Consider the following 23069-nt stretch of genomic DNA (forward strand, 5'->3'; position numbering starts at 1 on the left):
TTCTCTAACTTCTGGTAATTTCATCACCTTCTCCCTTCTCCCCATTCTAGTTTCCCATTCACCCTTTTTCTTTTCCTCATCTGTCCATCACCTCCCTTCCTGCCTCTGATGCTTCTCCTTACCATTCTTCCATGGTCCTTTGCCCTCTCCTATTAGATTCCTCCTTCTTCAGCCCTTTACCTCTTACACCAATCACCTCCCGGCTTCTTACTTCATCCCCTTCCCCCTCACTTGCTTTCACCTATCACCTGCCAGCTTGTACTCCTTCTCTTCCCCCCACCTTCCTGTTCTGGTATTTTCCCCCTTTCTTTCCTGTCTTGATGAAGGGTCTTGGGCTGAAATGTCATCTGTTTATTTCTGTCAGTAGATGCTGCCTGACCGACCGTTTTCTTCCAGCATTTGTGTGTGCCGCTCCAGATTTCCAGAATCTGCAGAACCTCTTGCATTTATAGGCTTCAAATAAAAAAGATAGTGAAAAAATAAGTAGATTTTTGAGGTGTTGGGAGAAAGGCTAGTTAAATTAAGAAGTAACATTGTAGCATAGCAACACGAGTGAATCTTCAGATGCTGGAAATAAATAAAAACACAAAATGCTGGCAGAATTCAGCAGGCCAGACAGCATCTACGGGGGGAGGTACTGACAATGTTTCAGGCCGAAAATTTCGGCCCGAAATGTCATCACTACCTCCCCCCCATAGATGCTGTCTGGCCTGCTGAGTTCTGCCAGCATTTTGTGTTTTTATAGCATAGCGGTTAGCTTAACGTTATTACAGCACAGTGACCTGGGTTGAATTCCACCACTGCCTGTAAGGAAATGAAACATTCTCTGCATGACAGCGTGGGTTTCCTAGTCTAGGTTCTTTGGTTTTCTTCTACAATCCATAGGTATATGGGTTTACACCACAAATATGAGGAAATCTGCAGATGCTGGAAATCCAAAGCAACACACACAAAATGCTGGAGGAACTCAGCAGGCCAGGCAGCATCTATGAAAAAGAGTAAACCATCGATATTTTAGGCCAAGACCCTGCATCAAGACCGAGATAGTGTAACGATATGGATAGTAGGTTAATTGGTCACATAGGTACAAAAGGGTGGCACAGGCTCATTGTGCTAGAGGAGCCTGATACTGTGCTGTTAATCTAAATAAAAAATAAATGCATAAATAAATAAAACAATTGCAGCCCTGTCTTTCTCTCACTGCATTACATTTTCCAGTTTTTTGTGGTATCGAGCATGTTGTTATCACTAGAGGTGATCTTCAACAAAACGATCCCCAGTACAGACCTAAGCAGCAAGGGCCACAGTGTAGTGAAGCTGTGGCTGTGAATGGATGGAATCCACAGTATCAATCAAGTACATTAGGCAGACCATGTTGTTCACCCAGTCTGGCACCAAATCCAAATCATACGCTCAGTCTCTGTCGAGGGAATAAATTACCAGCTGGACAGAAGAAAAGACACTGGACTGTTCTCAGTGCTTCCTGGGAATCCAGTCCCATTTGGAATGGTGCTGAGAGATCCATGCAGCAGCAGTACACGGGGGCCCTGTCTAAGTGGCAGAAGAAGTGGAACATATCATAAACACCACACCTCATCACCTCAACAAGTCATCTGCAACAGGGCCTAGTTTCTACACTGGCTTCATTAGCCCCTTATTACCCACTGAATTGTTGTGGGATTAAGCTACTCCTAATCCAGAGGAAACAGTAAAGTTGATTTTATTGAAGCAAGAAAGTTTAGTAATCTGCAACATAGCCAATTGACAGATTATACTGGGATACCTAATGGGATTGGTTGAAGCTATGAGTAGAAATGACACTTGAAGAGGTCACCCCACAGAATATGGAGTGTAAGCTGGCAAACCACACCTGTACCAACTGACCATTCACAGCACGGTGCTGTCAAATTAGGTCCATTGTGCTTCCTTTTAATTGAATGGTTTGTTGAAGGGGTCGCACCATAACATGCTCTTAAGAGGTACTTATAGCTGGTAGATGGAGATCTGGCTTGATCAACGTGTCTCTAACACATTGAACCACAGAGCACAGAAGTGAGTTGGAGGTCAGGTAACAGTGCATTGGACTCAGTGGAGGAGGGCTGATGTGTTGAGCTGAGGTGTTGGTTGAAGGTATCTGGTTCTTTAGTTTTACATTGGCACAGAGAGCACAGTTCCATTCCATAGAACCATAGAACACTACACCAGAGAAAACAGGCCATTCAGCCCTTCTAGTCTGTGCCAAAACTTTATTCCGGTAGTCCCATTAACCCGCACCCAGTCCATAACCCTCCAGACCTCTCCCATCCATATTTTATCCAATTTATTCTTAAAATTTAAGAGTGAGCCTGCATTTACCAAGTCAGATGGCAGCTTGTTCCACACTCCCACCGCTCTCTAAGTGAAGAAGTTCCCCCTAAATCTTTCCCCTTTCACCCTAAAGCCATGTCCTCTTCTAATCTAAGTGGAAAGAGCCTACTCGCATTTACTCTGTCCATACCCCTCATAATTTTGTAAACCTCTGTCAAATCCCCCCTCATTTTTCTACACTCCAAGGAATAAAATCCTAACTTGTTCAATCTTTCTCTGTAACTCAGCTCCTGAAGACCCGGCAACACCCTAGTAATCTTCTCTGCACTTTTCCAATTGCTCCAGATCCCTCTGCAAGCTTTGAAAGCCTTCCTCACTGCCCACAACGCCTCCAATCTTAGTGTCATTAGCAAACTTGCTGATCCAATTTACCATATTATCATCTAGATCATTGATATAGACAACAAACAACAATAGTCCTAGCACAGATCCCTGAGGCACACCTAGTCACAGTCCTCCAGTCTGAGAAGCAATCATCCACTATCAGTCTCTGTCTTCTCCCACACAGCCAATTTCGAATCCAGTTTACAACCTCTCCATGGATACCTAGTGTCTGAATCTTCCGAACTAATCTCCCATGTGGGACCTCGTCAAATGCCTCACTAAGGTCCATGTATACAACATCCACAACCTTTACTTTATCTACTTTCTTGGTAACCTCCTTGAAAAACTCTACAAGATTCATTAAACACAATCTACCACGCACAAAGCCATGCTGACTAGCCTTAATCCACCCTTGGCTGTCCAAATACTTGTATATCCGATCTCAGAACACCTTCCAATAATTGACCTACTACTGATATCAGGCTCACTGGCCTGTAATTACTTGGTGTACTTTTGGAGCCTTTTTTAAACAACAGAATAACATGAGCTACCCTCCAATCCTTCGGCACCGCACCAGTGGCTAAGGACATTTTAAATATTTTTGCCAGATCCCCTGCAATTTCTACACTAGTCTCTCTCAGAGTCTGAGGAAATATCATGTCAGGCCCGAGGGATTTATCTATCTTTATTTGCTGTAAGGCAGCAAGCACCTCCTCTTCTTTAATCTCCATATATTCCATGATACTACTGCTTGTTTCCTTTTCCTTCCATATATGCTATGCCAGTTTCCTGAGTAAATACTGATGCAAAAAAAAGCTTTTTTAAGATCTCCCCCGTCTCGTGAGGCTCCACACATAGATGAACACTCTGATCTTCTACGGGATCATTTTTGTCCCTTACAATCCTTTTACTCTTAATATACTTGTGGAAACTGTTTGGGTTTACCTTCACATTATCTGCCAAAGCAACCTCATGTCTTTTTGCATTCTTGATCTCCTTCTTCAGTATGTTCTTACATTTTCTATACTCTTCAAGTACTCATTTCTTCCTTGTTGCCTATACCTGCTATACATCTCTCTCTTTTTCTTAACTAGATCAGCAATATCCCTTGAAAATCAAGGTTCCCTATGCTTGTTAACTTTCCCTTTAATCCTGGCAGGAACATGCAAACTCTGTACTCTCAAAATTTTACCTTTGAAGGCCTTCCACGTACTGAACACATCCTTGCCAGAGAACAAAACTTATCCCAATCCACTCCTCCTAGATCCTTTCTTATTTCCACAAAATTGGGCCTTCTCCAATTTAGAACCTCAACTTGAGGACTAGACCTATCCTTATCCATAATTAACTTGAAACTAATGACATTATGGTCATTGGACCTAAAATGTTCCCCTACACATACTTCTGTCACCTGACCTGTCTGGTTCCCTAATAGGAGATCAAGTATTGCATCCTCTCTAATAGGTACCTCTATATATTGATTTAGAAAACTTTCCTGAACAGATTTGACAAACTCCAAGCCATCTAGCCCTTTCACAGTGTGGGAGTCCCAGTCATTATGTGGAAAGTTAAAATCACCTACCATTACAACTTTCAGTTTCTTACATCAGTCTGCTATCTCTCTACAGATTTGCTCCTCCGATTCTCTCTGACTATTGAGCAGTCTATAATACAACCCTATTAGCGTGGTCACACCATTCCCGTTCCTCAGCTCCACCCATATGGCCTCTGTAGACAAGCCCTCCAGGCTGTCCTGTCTACACACGGCTGTGATATTTTCCCTGACTGGTAATGCTGCTCCTCCTCCTTTCATCCCACCCCCTCTAACACATCAGAAATAATGAAACCCTGGAACACTAAGCTGCCAGTCCTGCTGCTCCTGCAACCAAGTCTCAATAATAGCAATAATGTTGTAATCCCACGTGTCAATCCACGCTCTAAACTCATCTGCCTTACCTACAATACTTCTAGCATTGAAATAGATGCAATTGAGAACATTTCTATCACACACAAACCTTCGATTTCTGTCTATACATGCAGTCCTCACATGACCTTTATCCTCCTCCACCTCACTCTCTGCTCTAAGACTGTGATTCCCCTCCCCCTGCAAATCTAGTTTAAACCCCCCGGAGCAACACTAGCAAATCTACCCGCAAGGATGTTAGTCCCCCTTTCAGTTCAGGTGCAAACCGTCCCATCAGAACAGATCCCACCTTCCCTGGAACGAAGCCCAATTGTCCAGAAACATGAAGCCCTCCCTCCTGCACCATCTCCTTAGCCACATATTTAGCTGCATTATTTTCCTATTTCTAGCCACACTAGCAAGTGGCATGGGTAGCAATCCTGAGATTGCAACCCTGGAGGTCCTGTCCTTCAACTTTGCACCTAACTCCCTAAAACCTCTTTGGAGGACCTCCTCCTCCTTCCTATCCACATCATTGGTCCCTACATGGACCTCAACATCTGGCTGCTCACCCTCCCATCGGAGAACACCGAGAACTCTATCCGAAATATTGCGGACCCTGGCACCAAGGAAGCAACAGACCATCCTTCGAATGAAGTCCTAAAGCTTGATTAAACTTTCGAGTATAGGTTAATGGCTTATTTATTTTCTTTATTTTGTTTTGTTTTAAATTAATTTCTAAGTAGATTTATAATTTTTATTCTGTTTTTAAAAATATTATTTAAATGCACTGTCACAATCAGCCCAAAGTGTGCTGTATCATCCAGTAACAAAACACATGAATATCAAGCAGCCCAGTCAAATTTCTACCTCTGTCCTCTACTTCCTTCATTATCGCCAACTCTTAGGGAGTTGAAACAAAGCAGATACAATGCAAATGATCAAACTAATGAGGCACAGGAAGAAACAACTGTACTGAAAATAAATTTATGTACAACTGCACCTGCTTAAGTATCTTAAGATCATTCTCATCCAACTTAAACTGCACATCAGGAGCTTTTCCCTAAACCATTTTTTTTGTTTAAATACATATTCCTGTCTTAAAGATCACAATTTATACAGAAGGAATGTTACCAGATAAAATAAAAAGCTTTCCCCCACCCTCTGCTTATTTCTTATGTACTTATTTCTTTTACTATAATGAGGGTAGCCAGATACACCACATATCATCACAGATACTTTACTTAAGAACTTTGATTCCGTCATCATCAATGGGACCAAATTTTGGAACCAGAACACCACAGAGGCCACTTCTCTTTTGTCTAAATAGGTCACGTGTCTGGCAATCTAATGGTGACTTCAATATTATGTGATAATGTATGCTAGGAATACTGTTAATTTGATAACAGTGCAGGCCTTCACTTTCAAAGTTGATATCCCTGGCATGTGTCCCATGCAATAATTTTTAAGTGACCTTCAGCAGAGCTTTAATTGAGTTCTCTAGAGAGAGCAGAACAACCCCTCACTGGTTGCTTTTGACTAGTTATGTATTATCTTTTTAGCTTATAAAGGGGCAAGAAGTGGGAAATTTAATTATTGATTTTTCATTGCTCAACAAAATAGCATCTCCAGTGATATATATTTTATTCAGTACACGGAAATTATAAGATAGAATGGTGCAAAATTTATCTCTTTTGCACCCATTGTTTGAACATTATTGATACTCAGATGGGTCCATTGTGGTATCCAGTTAGTTTGCGTATACAGCACACATTCTGCAATCACCATATTGGGTAGTCCTGTACAAATTACATCTTAATGTTGCAGCTGATCTATATAGAACAGATAAGGGACCTCGTGTTTGCAGCAGGAAGGACCATACTATCTTGTGCAACAAAGCTATTGTTATTTATTTGGATGTTAGCTGTTGATTTGTGTAAGAAGACTTGACTGAACTAAGGTACCGTTTTGTATTTGTAGCCCGTATGATAGTTTGTGAAGTCTACAGATATGACAGAAGGAAGTCAGCAAAAGCTGTTGTGGAAAGAGAGAAAAGGAGAATGAAAGAATGAGAGTGAGTGTGGGAGAAGCAAAGATAGAAAGTTAGTTCTCATCCTCTGACAGTACAGCTAACATGTACTCTTTGCCAATGGGAGTTGATGTACCTAAACAAAATTAAATACAGCAGATCAACCCTCTGAATAGCTTGGTGCTGACTTGAAAGGCAATGTACTGAGATGAGGGTAAAATGTACAGTGACTGCCACCAATAGCCTGATGGAACATATCATTGTCATCCTACAGCAATAATAAATAACAGCCGTGAGTGCTCTGTGGAACCTTTGGACAGATGACAAAGTATGGCTTGTGTCTCCTGGTGATTATATATGTGCTGTGCTGTCTCACAACTATGCAAGCTCAGCCCTTGCCAAAGGACAAGGATCCTGTGGTGGGAAGCTAAAACAGTCAACAGTCCAATTCCCTAAAATATTACCATTCTCTCACTCCACAGAGCCTATGCAGCCCAATGACTGCTTTGTGTATTCCCTGTTTTAATTTCAGATCTCCATCATCTTGGGGCTTGGGTTTTTGTTTTGTGCTTCAAAACACATGTACAGGTTTGGTTAGATCCTGAAGCCATTTACTGAGCAGGCAATTTTGTAATTGGACTGTATCAGATTAAATAAGCATGGGTTAATTCTGCATGTCCTCTACCAGTTTGGTCCCAAATGACTGTTGAAAATTAGGTTTACTGTTGGTGGTGCTGATTCAATGCTTGCAGTTTTTGTTGATTGCTTTGTTACTCTTCTGACTGTATTGAGGAGCACTAATAATTTATGTTGTGGGCTTAGCTTGTATGCAGAATTTTGATTTCCAGAAATGTTGAAAACTACATAGGCTTGTGAAAGTGCACTGCAAATTATAGCCCAAGGGCAAATGCTTTAAAGTGAATCACCCAGTACTACAGATGTGTGTAGAAAGTCTGCCAAGGCGTACCTTAGGTGACTTTGACTGAACGTCCTTTGAAATGGACTGGATTTGTATTCAATGCACTACACCTCCACCCTCTGTCCAGACAATTAGTGTAATACAATGTCATGCTTTTTGTTCAAATTCATCAGTAAAAGCCTTGTGCAATTCTGTGCTTCCTCTGTCTGGTGTATCTCAGCAGTTTCTTAATAGCAAGGTCGCAAAGGTGGCAGGAGATAGATTTATACTTGAAATGCTTGTCTAGAAGGAAGCATGAATTAACACTGGCTTGCATAATTGTACCAGTGGTCCTTATGTTGCTGCGCATCCATGTTTCCATACATTGCCGAAGTATCTTTATTTAGGCATGTATTTTATAAATGGCAGATGAAAGCCATGCCTTGGGTAATGTTCAGTAACACGTTTATTTCCAATCTATGGGTCTAACTCAAAGGTTGTACATCCTCTAATCTGCAAACTTGATTTGGAAAAACACTTTAGTGTTAAATATTATCCATATAACTGGAATTCAAGTTCTTGGACATTATCACAGCTGACATCAATCTTTTAAATTTAGTTTACTTCATACAGAATATTGTTAAGCATCACTTTTTTAAGGTTAAGCCATCCCATTCAGTGAAATGCTGTGTTACTTGAATAAAGGACTCATTGGTTGATTAGATTTTTTAATTGCAAAAATGTTTTATAAATAATATTTACAGTAAGTGCCTTTCTCTACATGCATTATGCCATCAATTCAAACTGTTGCCCTTGATGCATCAAAACTATTCATGACCCCCCCCCCCTCCCCCCCAAACAAAGCATCCATGAAGTCTTTGAGAAGCTGCTACATGGGGCCAGGCCCTCGGTGTCCAATGACAGCATGTCCTTCTTTATAAAGCCTTTGTGGTGAATGCACCAGAAATTAGTATGTCCCTCAGCATGTGACTGGATTGTGTTGGTCACCAGCATCTGATTGCCTTTTACAAACTATGGTATATTCAATGCCAGAATGCATTGAAGGTGAGGGAACATACACCAATCCTCGTCGAGGGATCAGAAGTGGAAAGTGTGAGCAATTTCAAGTTTCTGGGTGTAAACATCTCAAACGGTCTATCCTGGGCCCAACATATATTTGATGTGGTTATAAGGAAGGCACAGAAGTGAGTATATATCATTAGAGGTTGTTATGTCACCAAAGACACTCACAAATTTCTACAAATGCACTGTGGAGACTATTCTAACTGGCTGCATCACTGTCCAGTATGTGAGGGCGCTGCACAGGATCGAAATAAGCTGCAGAAAGTTGTAAACTGAGTCAGCTCCATCATGGGCACTAGCTTCCCCGACAGCCAGGACATCTTTAAGGAATGATGCCTCAAAAAGGTGGCATCCGTCAGTATACCCCCCATCACTCATGAAATGCCCGCTTCTCTTTGCCACCTTCAGCAAGGACAGGCAAGAGCCTCAAGGCACACAGTCAATGGCTCAGGAGCAGCTTCTTCCCCTCTGCCATGAACACTACCTCTCTACTTTTTTTGCACTACTTATTTAGTTTTAACTTTTTAATATATATTTTTACTGTAATTCACTGATGTTCTTTATTACTGTGTTTCCATTGTACTGCTGCAGCATAGCAACAGATTTCATGACCTATACCAGTGATGTTAAACCTGATTCCAGTTCTGATTCTGAGAATGGTGGAAAGGGGTGGCATGAGTCCATTGAAAGTACATTTTATTGATGGTGAAATAAGTTGTTTTGCTGCAAAATGGTGATTCATCAACATTTTGAGTGAAGCCACATTCAATACAAGAATTGGGTAATTTGATTGGGATAATGAAAAGAAGGCACCAATTTTTGTGAAAACTGGATCCTGAATCACGAATGGCTCTGAATTTTTGCCAAAATATTGTGGTTGGCGGTTACTGAGATTGTTTTTCTCATTTGCGTGTGCCAGACACAACTGAAAGTACGTATAGACATCCATGGCCGATGGAGAGCCAGGATTCTGTTTTCAGTCCCTCATTATGAATGAAAATTTAAGTTGGCATTATCAAACTTTCCATTCTCTACAGTAGACAATCTTAATTCACTTTGGGCGTACCATGTAAGGAATTGCAATCATGAAAGCACATCACTCTCATAATTCATGCTGCGATCAAGGCTACAGGAAGTATAGCGATGCGTAAAGATGCCAAGTAACACAACAAAAAACACAACACCAGTGAGATATGAATTGGATCCAGGTAATTTTCTGGCTGTAAATTTACTGGCAATTTTAGGACCACTTTAAGCGCACTGAAAAATTGCGGTTTCTTGACTTTGCAAGAAGGAGATATGTTGAAAACCTGCAGGAGTTTTTATTTCATTTAGTCCATTTCCTGAGGTCTAGAAATTTTTAAATTAATATAACTGCATGTTACCCCATCTATTGAAATTTTATGTAGTTTTGGGTAAACTTTTTATTTCTTACTTTTCTCCATATCTTGTTAGATGTCTCCCTGTAGGCAATAGTTGTGCAATCATCTAGGGTCATTCAGATTGCCCCCAATGTAGTTAAAATTAATACAATACCATTAATGCTTATTTGAAATTTGTCATCAATGTATTTCGTTCTTTTGGTATTCTCTGCATAGAATCTGTTGTGTAGATTCACTCCCTTAAGTGTACTTTGTTTAAATGGATTACTTTGTTATGGCGGCATTTGAGAAAAATGTTTGGGTTGGAATTTTTAGTTCACTGTCTTCAAATGAAGAAGATGGTCACACCTTTGAGATCCTCCATAGATATAATTGCATTGTTTGAATAATTCATCAGTGTGGCCAAGACTGACACGAGAGAGCACAGTTTTAAGGTGCTTGGAAGTCAGGAGTAAATTTTAAATGCAGAGAGTGGTGATTGTGTGGAATGGGCTACCAGCAATGGTAGTGGAGGCAGATACAATAGGGTCTTTTAAGAGACTCCTAGGTAGGAACATGGAGCTTAGAAAAATAGAGGGCTATGGTTAACCCTAGGTAATTTCTAAAGTAAGTACATGTTTGACACAGCATTGTGGGCTGAAGGGCCTGTATTGTGCTGTGTTTCTATGTAAGTGAAATTTATTATTACCATCTTGTATAAATCATAACCTCTGAAATGGGAGAATCTTATCCAGAGAAAGTAAAAGGAAATGAATGAGTGGCTGAAAAAGTTCAGGGGTAGATGTAGTAATTAAAAGTAAAGAAACTTTAATTTTGTTGGCTACCATAAAGGAAAGCAACTAGAAGTTGTGCAGACCAAGGTCAGGTGGAAGGTAAGTACTGCTGTGAGACTAGCCTTTTATATTGACCATTTACTACTGGGGATAAATTGCATTTGCTTTTACATTCCCACATGAATGAACCTGCAGGAAGCAATGAGTGTGGAATTAGAAAAAGAAATATAACCCATCACTTAGACCATAAGACATAGGAACATAATTAGGCCATTCAGCCCATCGAGTCTGCTCCACCATTCCATCATTGCTGATCTCAGATCCCACTCAACCCCATATATTTGCCTGCTTGCCATATTCTTTGATGCCCTGACCAATCAGGAAATGATCAACTTCAGCCTTAAATACACCCACAGACCTGGCCTCCACTGCTGTCTGTGGCAGAGCATTCCACAGATTCACTACTCTCTGGCTAAAAGTAATTGCTTGTTATCTGTGTTCTAAAAGCTCATCCCTCAATTTTGAGGCTGTGCCCTCTGATACCCCCACAATAGAAAACATCCTCTCCACCTCTGCCCTATCTAGTCCTTTCAATATTTGGAAGGTTTCAGTAAGATCCCCACATATTCCTGATACAGTCCAAAGATAGTTGCTAAATTATTTAATAACCATGCATAGGGATCTGATTGAAACTTGCCGAATTCTTCCAAAGCTAGCCAAGTTGGATACCCCACGTATTTAATGGTGGGGCTTGTTCTGACTCAGGCATATGAGCAGGTATCATTGAAGGCCATGGTACTACACAGGGCCTCATTTAAAAGGACATATGTCGGTCAGAAGTCCGTGCATTGTTAAATAAGTAGGACGGTTAAGTAGGCTTTGCAGGAAGTTTAGGTGGTATGTTGAAGTCAGCAAAGTGAAGAATTTTTACAGAGGAAAAGTTGCAGGTATAATTTTATGAAAATGGACCATAGAAGTGTATATGGATATATTCTGATCGATTCATTTGTAGATCTGAACCTGGTAAATCCATTTGATGTACATTGAAAAATGCTGTAACTCAAGCAACTTCATGCTAAAATGAGTACTCTGAAGGGTAACCGGTTATTGGACTTAGTAGAGCACTGATGTTTGTAACAGATAAATGAACTTTGCCTGACACGACAGAAATTGAATGAAGTGTGACTAATGAATTAGCTGCAGTTCATTCTGCAAATCCAGGTCCAGTTGGGATCTCTTTCTTCCAGTTACGTTTTCAGAGGTGCAACCTACTTTTTATGTGGGGTAGCATAAAATTTAACTGTGGTAAATCTTTCATGTATGCTGTTTCATGTTGATTTTGGTGAGCTGTTTGTGGTCCATTTATTGACTTCAGATGGGCAAAGGCATAACCCTAGTTTACTTTGATCTCTGCCGCTTTTAAGGGGTTCTATTTCCACTGCTGTGTGTCCTTGTTTCAATCTAGGTATCGGCTGTAAAGCATACACATATCAATTTTGTTATGGTGTCACAAACCTATTCCATGTAGTTCACACTTTGGGTCAAAATCCTTCTTGACACTGAACAGAGAGAAGGGAGAAACTTTCAAAAGTAGTCACTACAAATTATCATGTGTAATTGTGGTTCATTTTAGTATTGAGTATTGGTATACGTTGTTACGAACCCCGTAACTGGGTCACTTACCAGCAAAGATAGAGAGGTCCGTTGAAGTCTGATGGTACTATTTTTAACAGTATTTATTGGTAAAAATACACAAAAATAATATCAATGCAAACATACAGATAATATACGTCGTCATTACTAACTCTAAAAGTGCGGGTATAATAATATTCAATAAGAAATAGCTCTATCATTGTTTAGAGGGTAATGTATTGTCCGATGGAAATATCAAAGTCACTTAGTTCATTCGGGCTGCAGTCTTTGGTTGGAGTCAAGAGAGAGACTTTTAAACTTGCCAGCTTTTCCTTTTTATGATGTCGATCCTTCGAGAGTTCCCTTTTTGTAGTTCCATTTGTAGTTCCGTTTTTGTTCCTTTAGCTATGGAAAACTCGTCATCCGGGCAAGGATGGACACACACACGAGTCAGCACCGGCTGTCGCTATTAAACGCTGTCACGGGATTTCTAGCATTTCTCCTGGGTGCGTCTGAAGGGGTTGTTCCCCAGACCCTCTTTTATCCTTACTCACGGGGTCTCAGATGTCAATCAGGTTGGGATGATGTCATTCCCCAACCAGCCCCCCCTCAACCAGTCCCCTCTGTTCATTCCCTGAGGGCTTCAATGAATAGTACAGTACTCAATACACAATTCCGTCTCCAAGAGACAATGGCCGTTATCAGTGGCTTTGTTTTTTGGAGGCCCAGGACACATTCCAAACTTTGAGGATTCTGCGTGTCTCTCTCTCATATCCTGGGTCCCAGAGCCAAATTAATAGCGATCTTGTGATTCTCAAAAAGGAGGGGGCTACTTTGTACCCTTCGGCCCCTCAGAGTTGTGGCACATTCGTAACAACGTGATAATCCAAGAAAGTTGTTATTGGGATCATTTTGACAAGCATTCAACTATAATTGGAATTTGCTTTGATTAATGCTCTAGCAGATGTGGATGGCTCATTGTATCTTGTGAAGGCCAGTATTAATAACAGAGGCTATCAAAATATAAAGCACCTGCATTTCATTTCCATTTGATTACATAGAACTGTGAAAAATAAACAACACAGGAAAAGTCCAATGAGGCCAGCAAATCCACAGTGCATTTTTGTTGCACAAGTCTTTTCCTATCTAACTCTTTTGTCACTGTTTTCGGGTGTTTCTAGTTTGTTTTCTGTGGTTTCAGAACTCCCTAGCTTGCAATTTTTCTTCCTTTCTGTGAAAAAGTTTTGGTTCACATCCATTTGTATAATGTGCCAGCTCTCACAAATCACAGTATTTGGAACACAAAAGATTCACTGCAACACTGAAGGAGTATTCCTCTTCCAATGATGCCATATTTTAGATTGAAAATCTCAGTATCAAGGCTCCTTCTGCCTTTGTGGAAGGATTTAAAAGATCCTAACATATAGTTTTGAAAAAGAATAGGGAAGTTATTATTTATACCCAGGCTAACATTTATTCCTTGTTCGGCATTTCAAAAACAGATTACCTATAAGAAATATGATAGACCAAAATGGATTCTGCATTTTCTGCACAATAGCTCTGAGTGCACTCAGAGAAGTCCTTCAATGGTTGATAATTCATTGAGAAAACCTAAGGTTCTAAAATTTGTTCCACATAAGAACATAAGACATAGGCGCAGAATTTGGCCATTTGGTCCATCCAGTCTACGCCACCATTCGATCCTGGCTGACTTATTTTCCCCAGCAACCCATTCTCCAGCCTTCTCACTGTAACCTTTGATCCCTTTATTAACATTCTTCCAAACTCCAGTGAGTAAGGCCCAGAGCCATCAAATGCTTCTCACACCTTAACCCTTTCATTCCTTGGATACTTCTCGTAAACATCTTCTGGACCCTTTCCAATTCCAACAAATTCTTTCTTCAGTATAGGGCCCAAAACAGCTCACAATACTGCAAATGTAGTTTGAACATTATCTTTTAAAGTCTCCTTTCTTTTATGTTTGAATCCTCTCAAAATGAATGCTATCATTGCCTTGCAAGTTGACCCTTAGAGAATTTGGCATTGGAGCTCCTGGCTCTCTTTGCACCTCCAATTTCTGAATTTGACCCCACTTAGAAAACATTCTTTCTACCAAAGTGCATAACTGTACATTTTTCTTTGCTGTATTCCATCTGTCACTTCTTTGCCCATTCCCCTAATCTGTCCAAGTCCTTCTGCAGAGTTCCATCTTCCTCAATAATACATCACACATCATAAATGAATGAGCTTATCTCAGTTGCTGGCAGTTTCAAAGAGATGTTAATATAGTTTCTGAGACATCTGTGGTATGTATGGCCATGGCAGGGACACAGAGTGAGAATTTTATGACTCTTAAAATACTTAGATACAAAGGAACAGACATCGCCCCAATTTCTTCAGGGCCTACTACCTTCTTGATGAGGGCTTCTAGCATTCCCAGCAGAACCTAGCAATACTTTCAGCTTAATCACATATATCATGATCCAGTAATTTAGCTGGGTCCTAATCTCAATTTAGTTTGAAAACACTGAATTTGAGACATTAATAAACACTAAAGTTGAGACATTAACATTAACTCTTAATTTGAGATATTGATAGGATGCAGAATTGGGCTGAGAAGTGGCAGATGGAGTTGAACCCAGAGAAGTGTGAAGTGGTACACTTTGGAAGGACAAACTCCAAGGCAGAGTACAAAGTAAATGGCAGGATACTTGGTAGTGTGGAGGAGCAGAGGGATCTGGGGGTACATGTCCACAAATCCCTGAAAGTTGCCTCACAGGTAGATAGGGTAGTTAAGAAAGCTTATGGGGTGTTAGCTTTCATAAGTCGAGGGATAGAGTTTAAGAAACGCGATGTAATGATGCAGCTCTATAAAACTCTAGTTAGGCCACACTTGGAGTACTGTGTCCAGTTCTGGTCGCCTCAGTATAGGAAGGATGTGGAAGCATTGGAAAGGGTACAGAGGAGATTTACCAGGATGCTGCCTGGTTTAGAGAGTATGGATTATGATCAGAGATTAAGGGAGCTAGGGCTTTACTCTTTGGAGAGAAGGAGGATGAGAGGAGACATGATAGAGGTGTACAAGTTATTAAGAGGAATAGACAGAGTGGACAGCCAGCGCCTCTTCCCCAGGGCACCACTGCTCAGTACAAGAGGACATGGCTTTAAGGTAAGGGGAGGGAAGTTCAAGGGGGATATTAGAGGAAGGATTTTCACTCAGAGAGTGGTTGGTGCGTGGAATGCACTGCCTGAGTCAGTGGTGGATGCAGATACACTAGTGAAGTTTAAGAGACTACTAGACAGGCATATGGAGGAATTTAAGGTGGGGGGTTATATGGGAGGCAGGGTTTGAGGGTCGGCACAACATTGTGGGCCAAAGGGCCTGTAATGTGCTGTACTATTCTATGTTCTAACACAAATGAATTTCCAGATGTCACAAAGAGCAGAAGGTGGCCATAAATGGCAGATTATCACTTATGTTGTGATGTAGGAAGGTCTTTGGTTACAAGAGGCCTTTTTATCTTGGTGGACTAGACTTTCAGCAGAGCATTTCATTGGTATCCGGAAGTTTCTGTAACATCAAGCCAACAAAATCAAATAAGAGGGTGTGGTGCTGATTTTTTTATATGTAATAAAATTGCATTTAAAATATACGTTTTAACTTGTTCCACTAACCTTTATGTCATGTGATATAGAATATAAGTCAGGGTTAAGGTTTTAATTAATTTGGCCAATATTTAATTACAAATCTTAGCTCAGTTTTGGTGTGTTCAACATCCATTCAGAACAACACTTCATTTTCTAAGCACCACGTGAACAGCAAGGTAACTCCGTGTTAATTATCATGTGGAATAAAAATCTGAAATTGCTTTTCAGAAGATCAGTCAAACAAAAAATGATGTTCAGCTAGGGCAGCTGGCAATGGAGATTCATCAATAGTTTGAAAGAAGTTTTCAAAGTAAAGAGAGAAATGCGAGAAAGCAAGGAAGTACTGCCTACACATACTGTATCTGCTCACTTTATTGAAAGGCTCCCATCTTCTATTTAGATTACGACTTGAATAGTCTCTGTGTGCTACATTGAATATACAAAATGGTTAGGTTGCATAGAATATCCAGATGGGGATCTGGTCTAGTGCTCTGTAGTAGCTCTGTGCCAAAGGGAATAGGGGTTGTCTCAGATTTATACTGCAAAAGGCCAGTTTTCTGTCCAAATTCTTTCTGAAGTATTGATTTCTCTGCTGGTGTAGCGATCAGAGTCCATCTACAACCCTCTGTTATTTAACTCAACTGAAAGTTTCTTTGTAATTCAGCTGAAGCATGCATTCTTGCACATGTTCCAGTAAGAAATATTGCAAGTCATTGAAACATGACAAATTTCCCCCTCAGCAACCCAGGGGAAGAACCTCTGGGTTACTGTGCTGGAGTCAGTGAAGACAACTCCCTCGGAGTATGTAACTGGACTGTTCAGTACCAACTGCATCTTTGAGGAAGCTACAGATGAATTAGGTGGAATGTAAGAATAGAATCAGAATCAGAATTTCACCAGCATATGTTGTGAAATTTGTTGTTATGTGGCAGCAGTACATAGTAATAAAAACTGTAAAGTAAGAGCAAGTATAATGTTTTTTAGTGTTATTTATTTAATTGGGTTCTTTTTAACTAGTTTTAGGACTTACGTGAAGATCTGATCGCATTTTAGGTCATATTCATGCAGAAATAGAGGAAATTCTGCAGGGTTCAGAAACTTTCTAGCACCACTGTATATATAAAAAAGTTAAATTAAATAAATAGATCAAAAATAAGCAGTGATGTAGTTAGTGTTCATGGGTTCTATGTCCATTTAGAAATCTGATGGCGGAGGGAAAGAAGCTGATCCTAAATCAGTGAAGGTGTGTCTTCAGGCTCCTGTACCACCTCCTTGATGGTAGCAATGAGAAGAGGGCATGTCCTGTGTAATGTAAGCACTTAATGATGAATTCGGCCTTTTTGAGTGTGACCATTCTGCAAAACAGAATCACTATTGCATTCTTTACATGATACGCCCAAAGCGAATTAAGGATCTCTCTAATGTAAAGCATGCAAGGTTTGATGATGCCAACTTAAATTTTCATTTATAATGAGGGTCTGAAAGCAGAATCCTGGTCTCCATGGGCCAGGGATGTTTATACACACTTTCAGTTGTGTCTGGCATATCCAAGTGAGAAAAACAATGTCAATTATTGCCGGCCACAATATTTTCGCAAAAATTCAGCACCATTCATGATTCAGGTTCGTTTTCACAAAAATTGGTGCCTTTATTTCATTATCCCAATCAAATTACCTAGTTCTTGTATTGAATGTGTCTTTGATCAAAATGTTGATAAATCAACAAAACAACTTATTTCACCATCAAGAAAATGTGCTTTCAATGGACGTGTGCCACTTCTTTCCACCATTCTCAGAATCAGAATTAGAATCAGGTTTAATATCACTGGCATAGATCATGAAATTTGTTGCTATGCTACGGCGGTACAATGCAAACATAATTTAAATATCTGTGATTTATAGTAAATATATAAAAAAGTTAAAATTAAATAAGTAGTGCAATAAAATTAGTGAGGTAGTGTTCTTGGCTTAGAAATTGGATGGCAGAGGAGAAGAAGCTGTTCCTGATCATTGAGTGTGTGACTGCAGGCTTTTGCATATCTTCACTGATGTTAGCAATGAGAAGTGGCATGCCATGAGTGATGGGGGGTACAGTAACGAGTGCTGCCTTTTTGAGGCGTCATTCCTTGATGTCCTGGCTGTTGGAGAGGCTAGTGCCCCATGATGGAACTGACTGAGTTCACAGCTTTCTGCAGCTTATCTCCATCCTGTGCAGTGCCTTCGCATACGAGATGGTGATGCAGCCAGTTAGAATGGTCTCCACAGTACATCTGTAGAAATTTCTGAGTGTCTTTGGTGACATACCAAGTCTGCTCAAATTCTTTATGAAACATAGCCACTGCAATGCTTTCGTTGTAACTGCATCAATATGTTGGACCCAGGATAGATGCTCAGAGATGTTCTCACCCAGAAACATGAAATTGCTCATTCTTTCCACTTTCGCTCCCTCTATGAGGACTGGCGTGTGTTCCCATGTTTTACCCTTTCTGAAGTCCATAATCAATTCTTTGGACTTGCTGACGTTGAGTGCGAGGTTGTGCTGCAACGTTACTCAACCAGCTGATCTTGCTCCTCCATGTTTGCTTGTCACCATCTGAAATTCTGCTAACTACTTTCAAAGATTTATTATCAATGTGTATACAGTATAAAACTCTGAGATTCTTCTTCCCACGGACAGCCACAAACAAACAAGCACCATGAACCCATTCAAAGAAAACATCAAACATCCAAAGTGCAAAAAAAAAATTGCCTTCCATATCGCACTGCCTGCCACAGACTCTGAACATGTCTCAGGAGAACAGTTTCAAGTTCTGTTATCCTGCACTGTGCCTAGACTCCTATCATTGCCATACTGTCACATAGGCAATGTCAAATTCAATGACTTGGGTATATTCACCAGATGAATGAGGGGGGAATTCCCAATGATGCTCACTACTAAGAAGTTGCCTGTGGGAAATGCTAATTGAGATCCATCACTGGAACTTCATAGACATCAACACAAAAGACCATAAGATGCCAGATGCAAGGAAAACTGGGAGGTAGCTGACCCAGATCAAAATTAGTGGAATCGCGGATTCTGCAAAGGGCTTTAAAAAATGTAAAGAAAATCAAACACAATGCATAGGAGAGAAAAAGTACACAGAACCTTCAAGTTTAACAGAGATTACCCACACTCATTTGTGAGACTCTTCAGCAAGTCATTCCCTGAATCTTTGGCCCCTTGAGCCTGAAGAAGCCTGTGAGGTAAATAGAAGAATTAAATCCATCTGTGGTTTTGTTTTCAAATTGGGGAAGCATAACATTTTGTCAGTTGTTGTTGTGTTCCTCCGTCGTTTCTCACAAGGTCAGCACTTCCAATCATTATTTTGCTCACATGCTGCTTTGGAGCGTTACTGTGATGTGCTGCTCACAGCTGCATGAGATACCAAGCTATATTGGCTGTTGTCCACACAGTGAATCACTGATCTGAAATTTGGTTCTGTGACAAATCATCCAGGGACTGTTCAACCAGCTAGGGCTGACATCTCCACCATCTCTGAATTGTACCCCACTGCTTTCTTTTTGGTGGAGTTAGGAATGAAAGGATAGAGGATTGCTCATCATTGTCAGTGTTCCCTTTAGTGGTAGTTAAGTCATGGAGTTCATGTAGCAACTATTCTGATGCCAGTGAAGCTGCAGAGGCCTCAACAAAACAACAATATGCATTTTGTTATACTTTCATACATGTAACTGTTAGATGGTGTTTCATGAAACTAAAACAGAAAAAAATTGCTGGATCACAAAGAACAATTTTAGGAATAGAAGAAACACACCAGCAATATATTTCTGCACTAGCCCATTACCTATATCTACACTTTAATATTTAAAACAAATATGATGCCTGAGACTCCACAGTCATCTGGCGTAGAGAATTCTAAAGGATCACCACCTTCTGAGTGAATGATTTTTTTCCTGAACCATCTTAAATGGGTTACTCCTTATTCTGGGACCTTGATTCTTGTTTCTACCCACTTTAGTGAGGGGAAATAACCTTCCTCTGTCTACACTGTCACTTGCAAAGGGAATTTTTCATGTTTCATGTCTCAATGAAATCTCTTCCCATTGTCCTAAACTGTAAAGAATATAGGCCCAGTCTGCTCTCTCTGTCCTCATGGACCTAACCATTAATGCTAGACACAATACTGCAGATGTGGGTAATCTCACCAGAAGCTTACATAATCACCTTCTGACATCTTTACTCCTAGGCTCAAATATTATTTACTGTCACAAATGCCAGCTCCACTTGTATATTGGCTTTCAGGGACTTGTGCACAATGACACCTAGGTTCCTTTGCACAACACTTTCCAATACCTTGCTGCTTAAATAAAAGTACTTTGTTTTGTGTGCTAAGTGGATATTGTCACATTTTTCTCATTGTACTCCAACTGCTATGTGCTCAACTCACTTAGCTCTTCTATGTCTCCCTGAAGCCCCTACCTATTTGTAATACCACCAGTTCTGTATCATCTGAAAATTTTGAAATTTGATTTTTGATTTCCTTAGCCTGTCGACACAGGTTCTGAAAAGTTAGGATGCAATCCTGTATCCTACTGGTCACAGACTGTCAACCAGAAAATGGCTTGGTAGTCTCTCTCCTTAATTACTCACTGTTATCCAATTCCCAGTTCATGTCATTTCATTGTGTGGTGATTTGAGTTACTGTCACTCCTTTCAGCAAGAACCAGTTTGGCCATTCTCCTTTGACCCCTCTCATCAACAAGCAAAAGAGAATCTGCCGGTGCTGGAATTCTAAGCAACACACACAAAATACTGGCGGAATTCAGAAGGCCAAGCATATTTTTTCTCCAGTCCTGATGAAGGGTCTTGGCCCGAAACATCAACTATACTCTCTTCTATCGAAGCTGCCTGGCCTGCTGAGTTCCTCCAGCATTTTGTGTGTGTTTCTCGTTAACAAGGCTTTTTTACTCACAGAACTGTCACTGACTAGATGTTTTTTGTTTCTCACACCATCCTCTGTAAACTCTGGAGACTGTTGTCTGTGAAAATCCCAGGACATCAATAGATTCTGAGATACTCAAGCCACCTATTAGGCACCAACAATCATTCCACAGTCAAAGTTACTTAGAACACATTTCTTCCCCATCATGATGTTTGGTCTGAAGAACAACTGAATCTTTTGACCATGTTTGTATGCTTTTATGTATTGAGTTGCTGCCATATTATTGGCTGATTAGATATTTGCATTAACGAGCAAGTGTACAGTTCCTAATAACTTGACCACTGAGTGTGGATGACACATTGAAACTTCAGGGAAGAATCCCATCACGTGCAACTTGGACAGCTAAAGTTACAGCTGCTGGTGGTTAGATAGAAGAAGAGAGGAATACACAAAAGCCCAGGATTATGTACAGATTTCTGGGGAATTGTCAGGAATTGTGAGGTACAAGGACACTAACAGACAAGTGCATGCAGGAATTTAAACAGAAGGCTTGGCGATCTAAATTTGAGAGTTGGGAAGCCAAGAGCCACTGTGGGCCACGAAGGATGACTTGGTGCTAAACAGGAAAGAATATATATATTGAAAGGTTACTGATATGGGAGGTCAGTCAGGAGAGCTTAGAAATAATTGAGTTTGGAGGCAATAATGGTGTGCATTTAAGCGACAAATGAGCTGATCATGCAACTGTAGATATTAGGAAAGTAAAAGGAATTGATCTTTGTAATTTACCAGGAATTTTTTTTGTCTCTATTTTTGGAGACATCTTGAGTTATTTTGTCATGTTTGAAGTTGCAAATAAGGACAAATTGCAATGGAAGTTATATATTACCAGGTGATAAAATAGTGCAAGAGAATCTGTAGATGCTGGAAATCCAGAGCAACACACACAAAAATGCTAGAGGAACTCAGCAAGTCAGGCAGCATCTATGGAGAAGAATAAACAGTCAACATTTCAGCCCAAGACCCTTCAAGGTGACTGAAAAGGAAGTGGGAAGAAGCCAGAATATGAAGCTGGGGGGATGGGAAGGAGTACAAGCTGACAGGTAATGGGTGAAGCCAGGTGGATGAGAGGAGGAGGATGAAGAAAGAATCTTGAATTGTATTTGCAACATTATCATTTATTTTTCAGTACTGCTAATCTTTCCATTCCTGAGCAAAGCAAGATGCTTGAACTCAATTTTATTTGCAAAATATGGTTCTCCTGCAATCATTTAAAATCTGTGTATTTGTGTAACATTTGTCTTTTTGAATCAGTAACTTGATTAGAAAGTTATGAATGTTAATGTTTTCACAATGGTAGATGGAATACAATCTGAAAACAGTTTTTGATTGCTTGCAAGAATGGAAGTTTACGGCATGGTAGTGTAGTGCTTAGCACAACGCTTTACAGTACCTGCAACCTGGGTTGAATTCCTGCTGCTGTCTGTAAGGAATTTGTACATTTTCCCCGTGACAGCGTGGGTTTCTTCCGGGCGCTTCGGTTTCCTCCCACAGAACAAAGACATACTGATTGGTAGGTTAATTGGTGATTCTAAATTTGCCTGCGATGAGGCTAGGATTAAATTGGGGAATTGTTGAGTGACTCGGCTCAAAGGGCCAGGAAGGCCCATTCCACGCGTCATCTCAATTAGTCAAAATCTGAATTTTAGCAAAGTATTTTCAAAAATTAAAATTTACTGAGATTTCCTTTCAATGAATAGATCAGAAAATAAAACTTTTCTCATTGCTTCCTGATTATTTTGCAGGCCCTGATCCGACTTCCAGCTCATATCTCACAATGTGATGAAGTCCTCCAGTTTTTTGAAACAAGACCTGAAGACTTAAACCCACCAAAAGAGTGAGTATATTGTGGTAAATTGGGACTTAATTATTGAGACATCAGCACGATGCTGGGAAAACAGTACGAAGTTTGATATTTTGGAAAATCAGTTTAATAATTTGTCTTGATGAATTAATAGAGATTTCTAAATATCAGAATCTGGTTTATTATCACTGCCATATATTGTGAAATTTGTTAACTTTACGACAGGT

At 40.2% G+C, this 23069-nt stretch overlaps 1 protein-coding gene across 2 annotated transcripts in view; it reads left to right on the plus strand.

Moving 5' to 3' along the window:
• Positions 1-23069, plus strand: part of sh3pxd2b (SH3 and PX domains 2B) — a 283763-nt gene that overhangs the window by 160695 nt on the left and 99999 nt on the right. For both annotated transcript variants that reach the window (XM_059990197.1, XM_059990198.1), the window contains exon 5: positions 22784-22875. In XM_059990197.1, the coding sequence (XP_059846180.1) occupies positions 22784-22875 (92 nt within the window). The remainder of the gene's footprint in view (positions 1-22783; positions 22876-23069) is intronic.

This window comes from Hypanus sabinus, chromosome 15 (genome assembly GCF_030144855.1).
Source record: "Hypanus sabinus isolate sHypSab1 chromosome 15, sHypSab1.hap1, whole genome shotgun sequence".
Classification (NCBI taxonomy): Eukaryota; Metazoa; Chordata; class Chondrichthyes; order Myliobatiformes; family Dasyatidae; genus Hypanus; species Hypanus sabinus.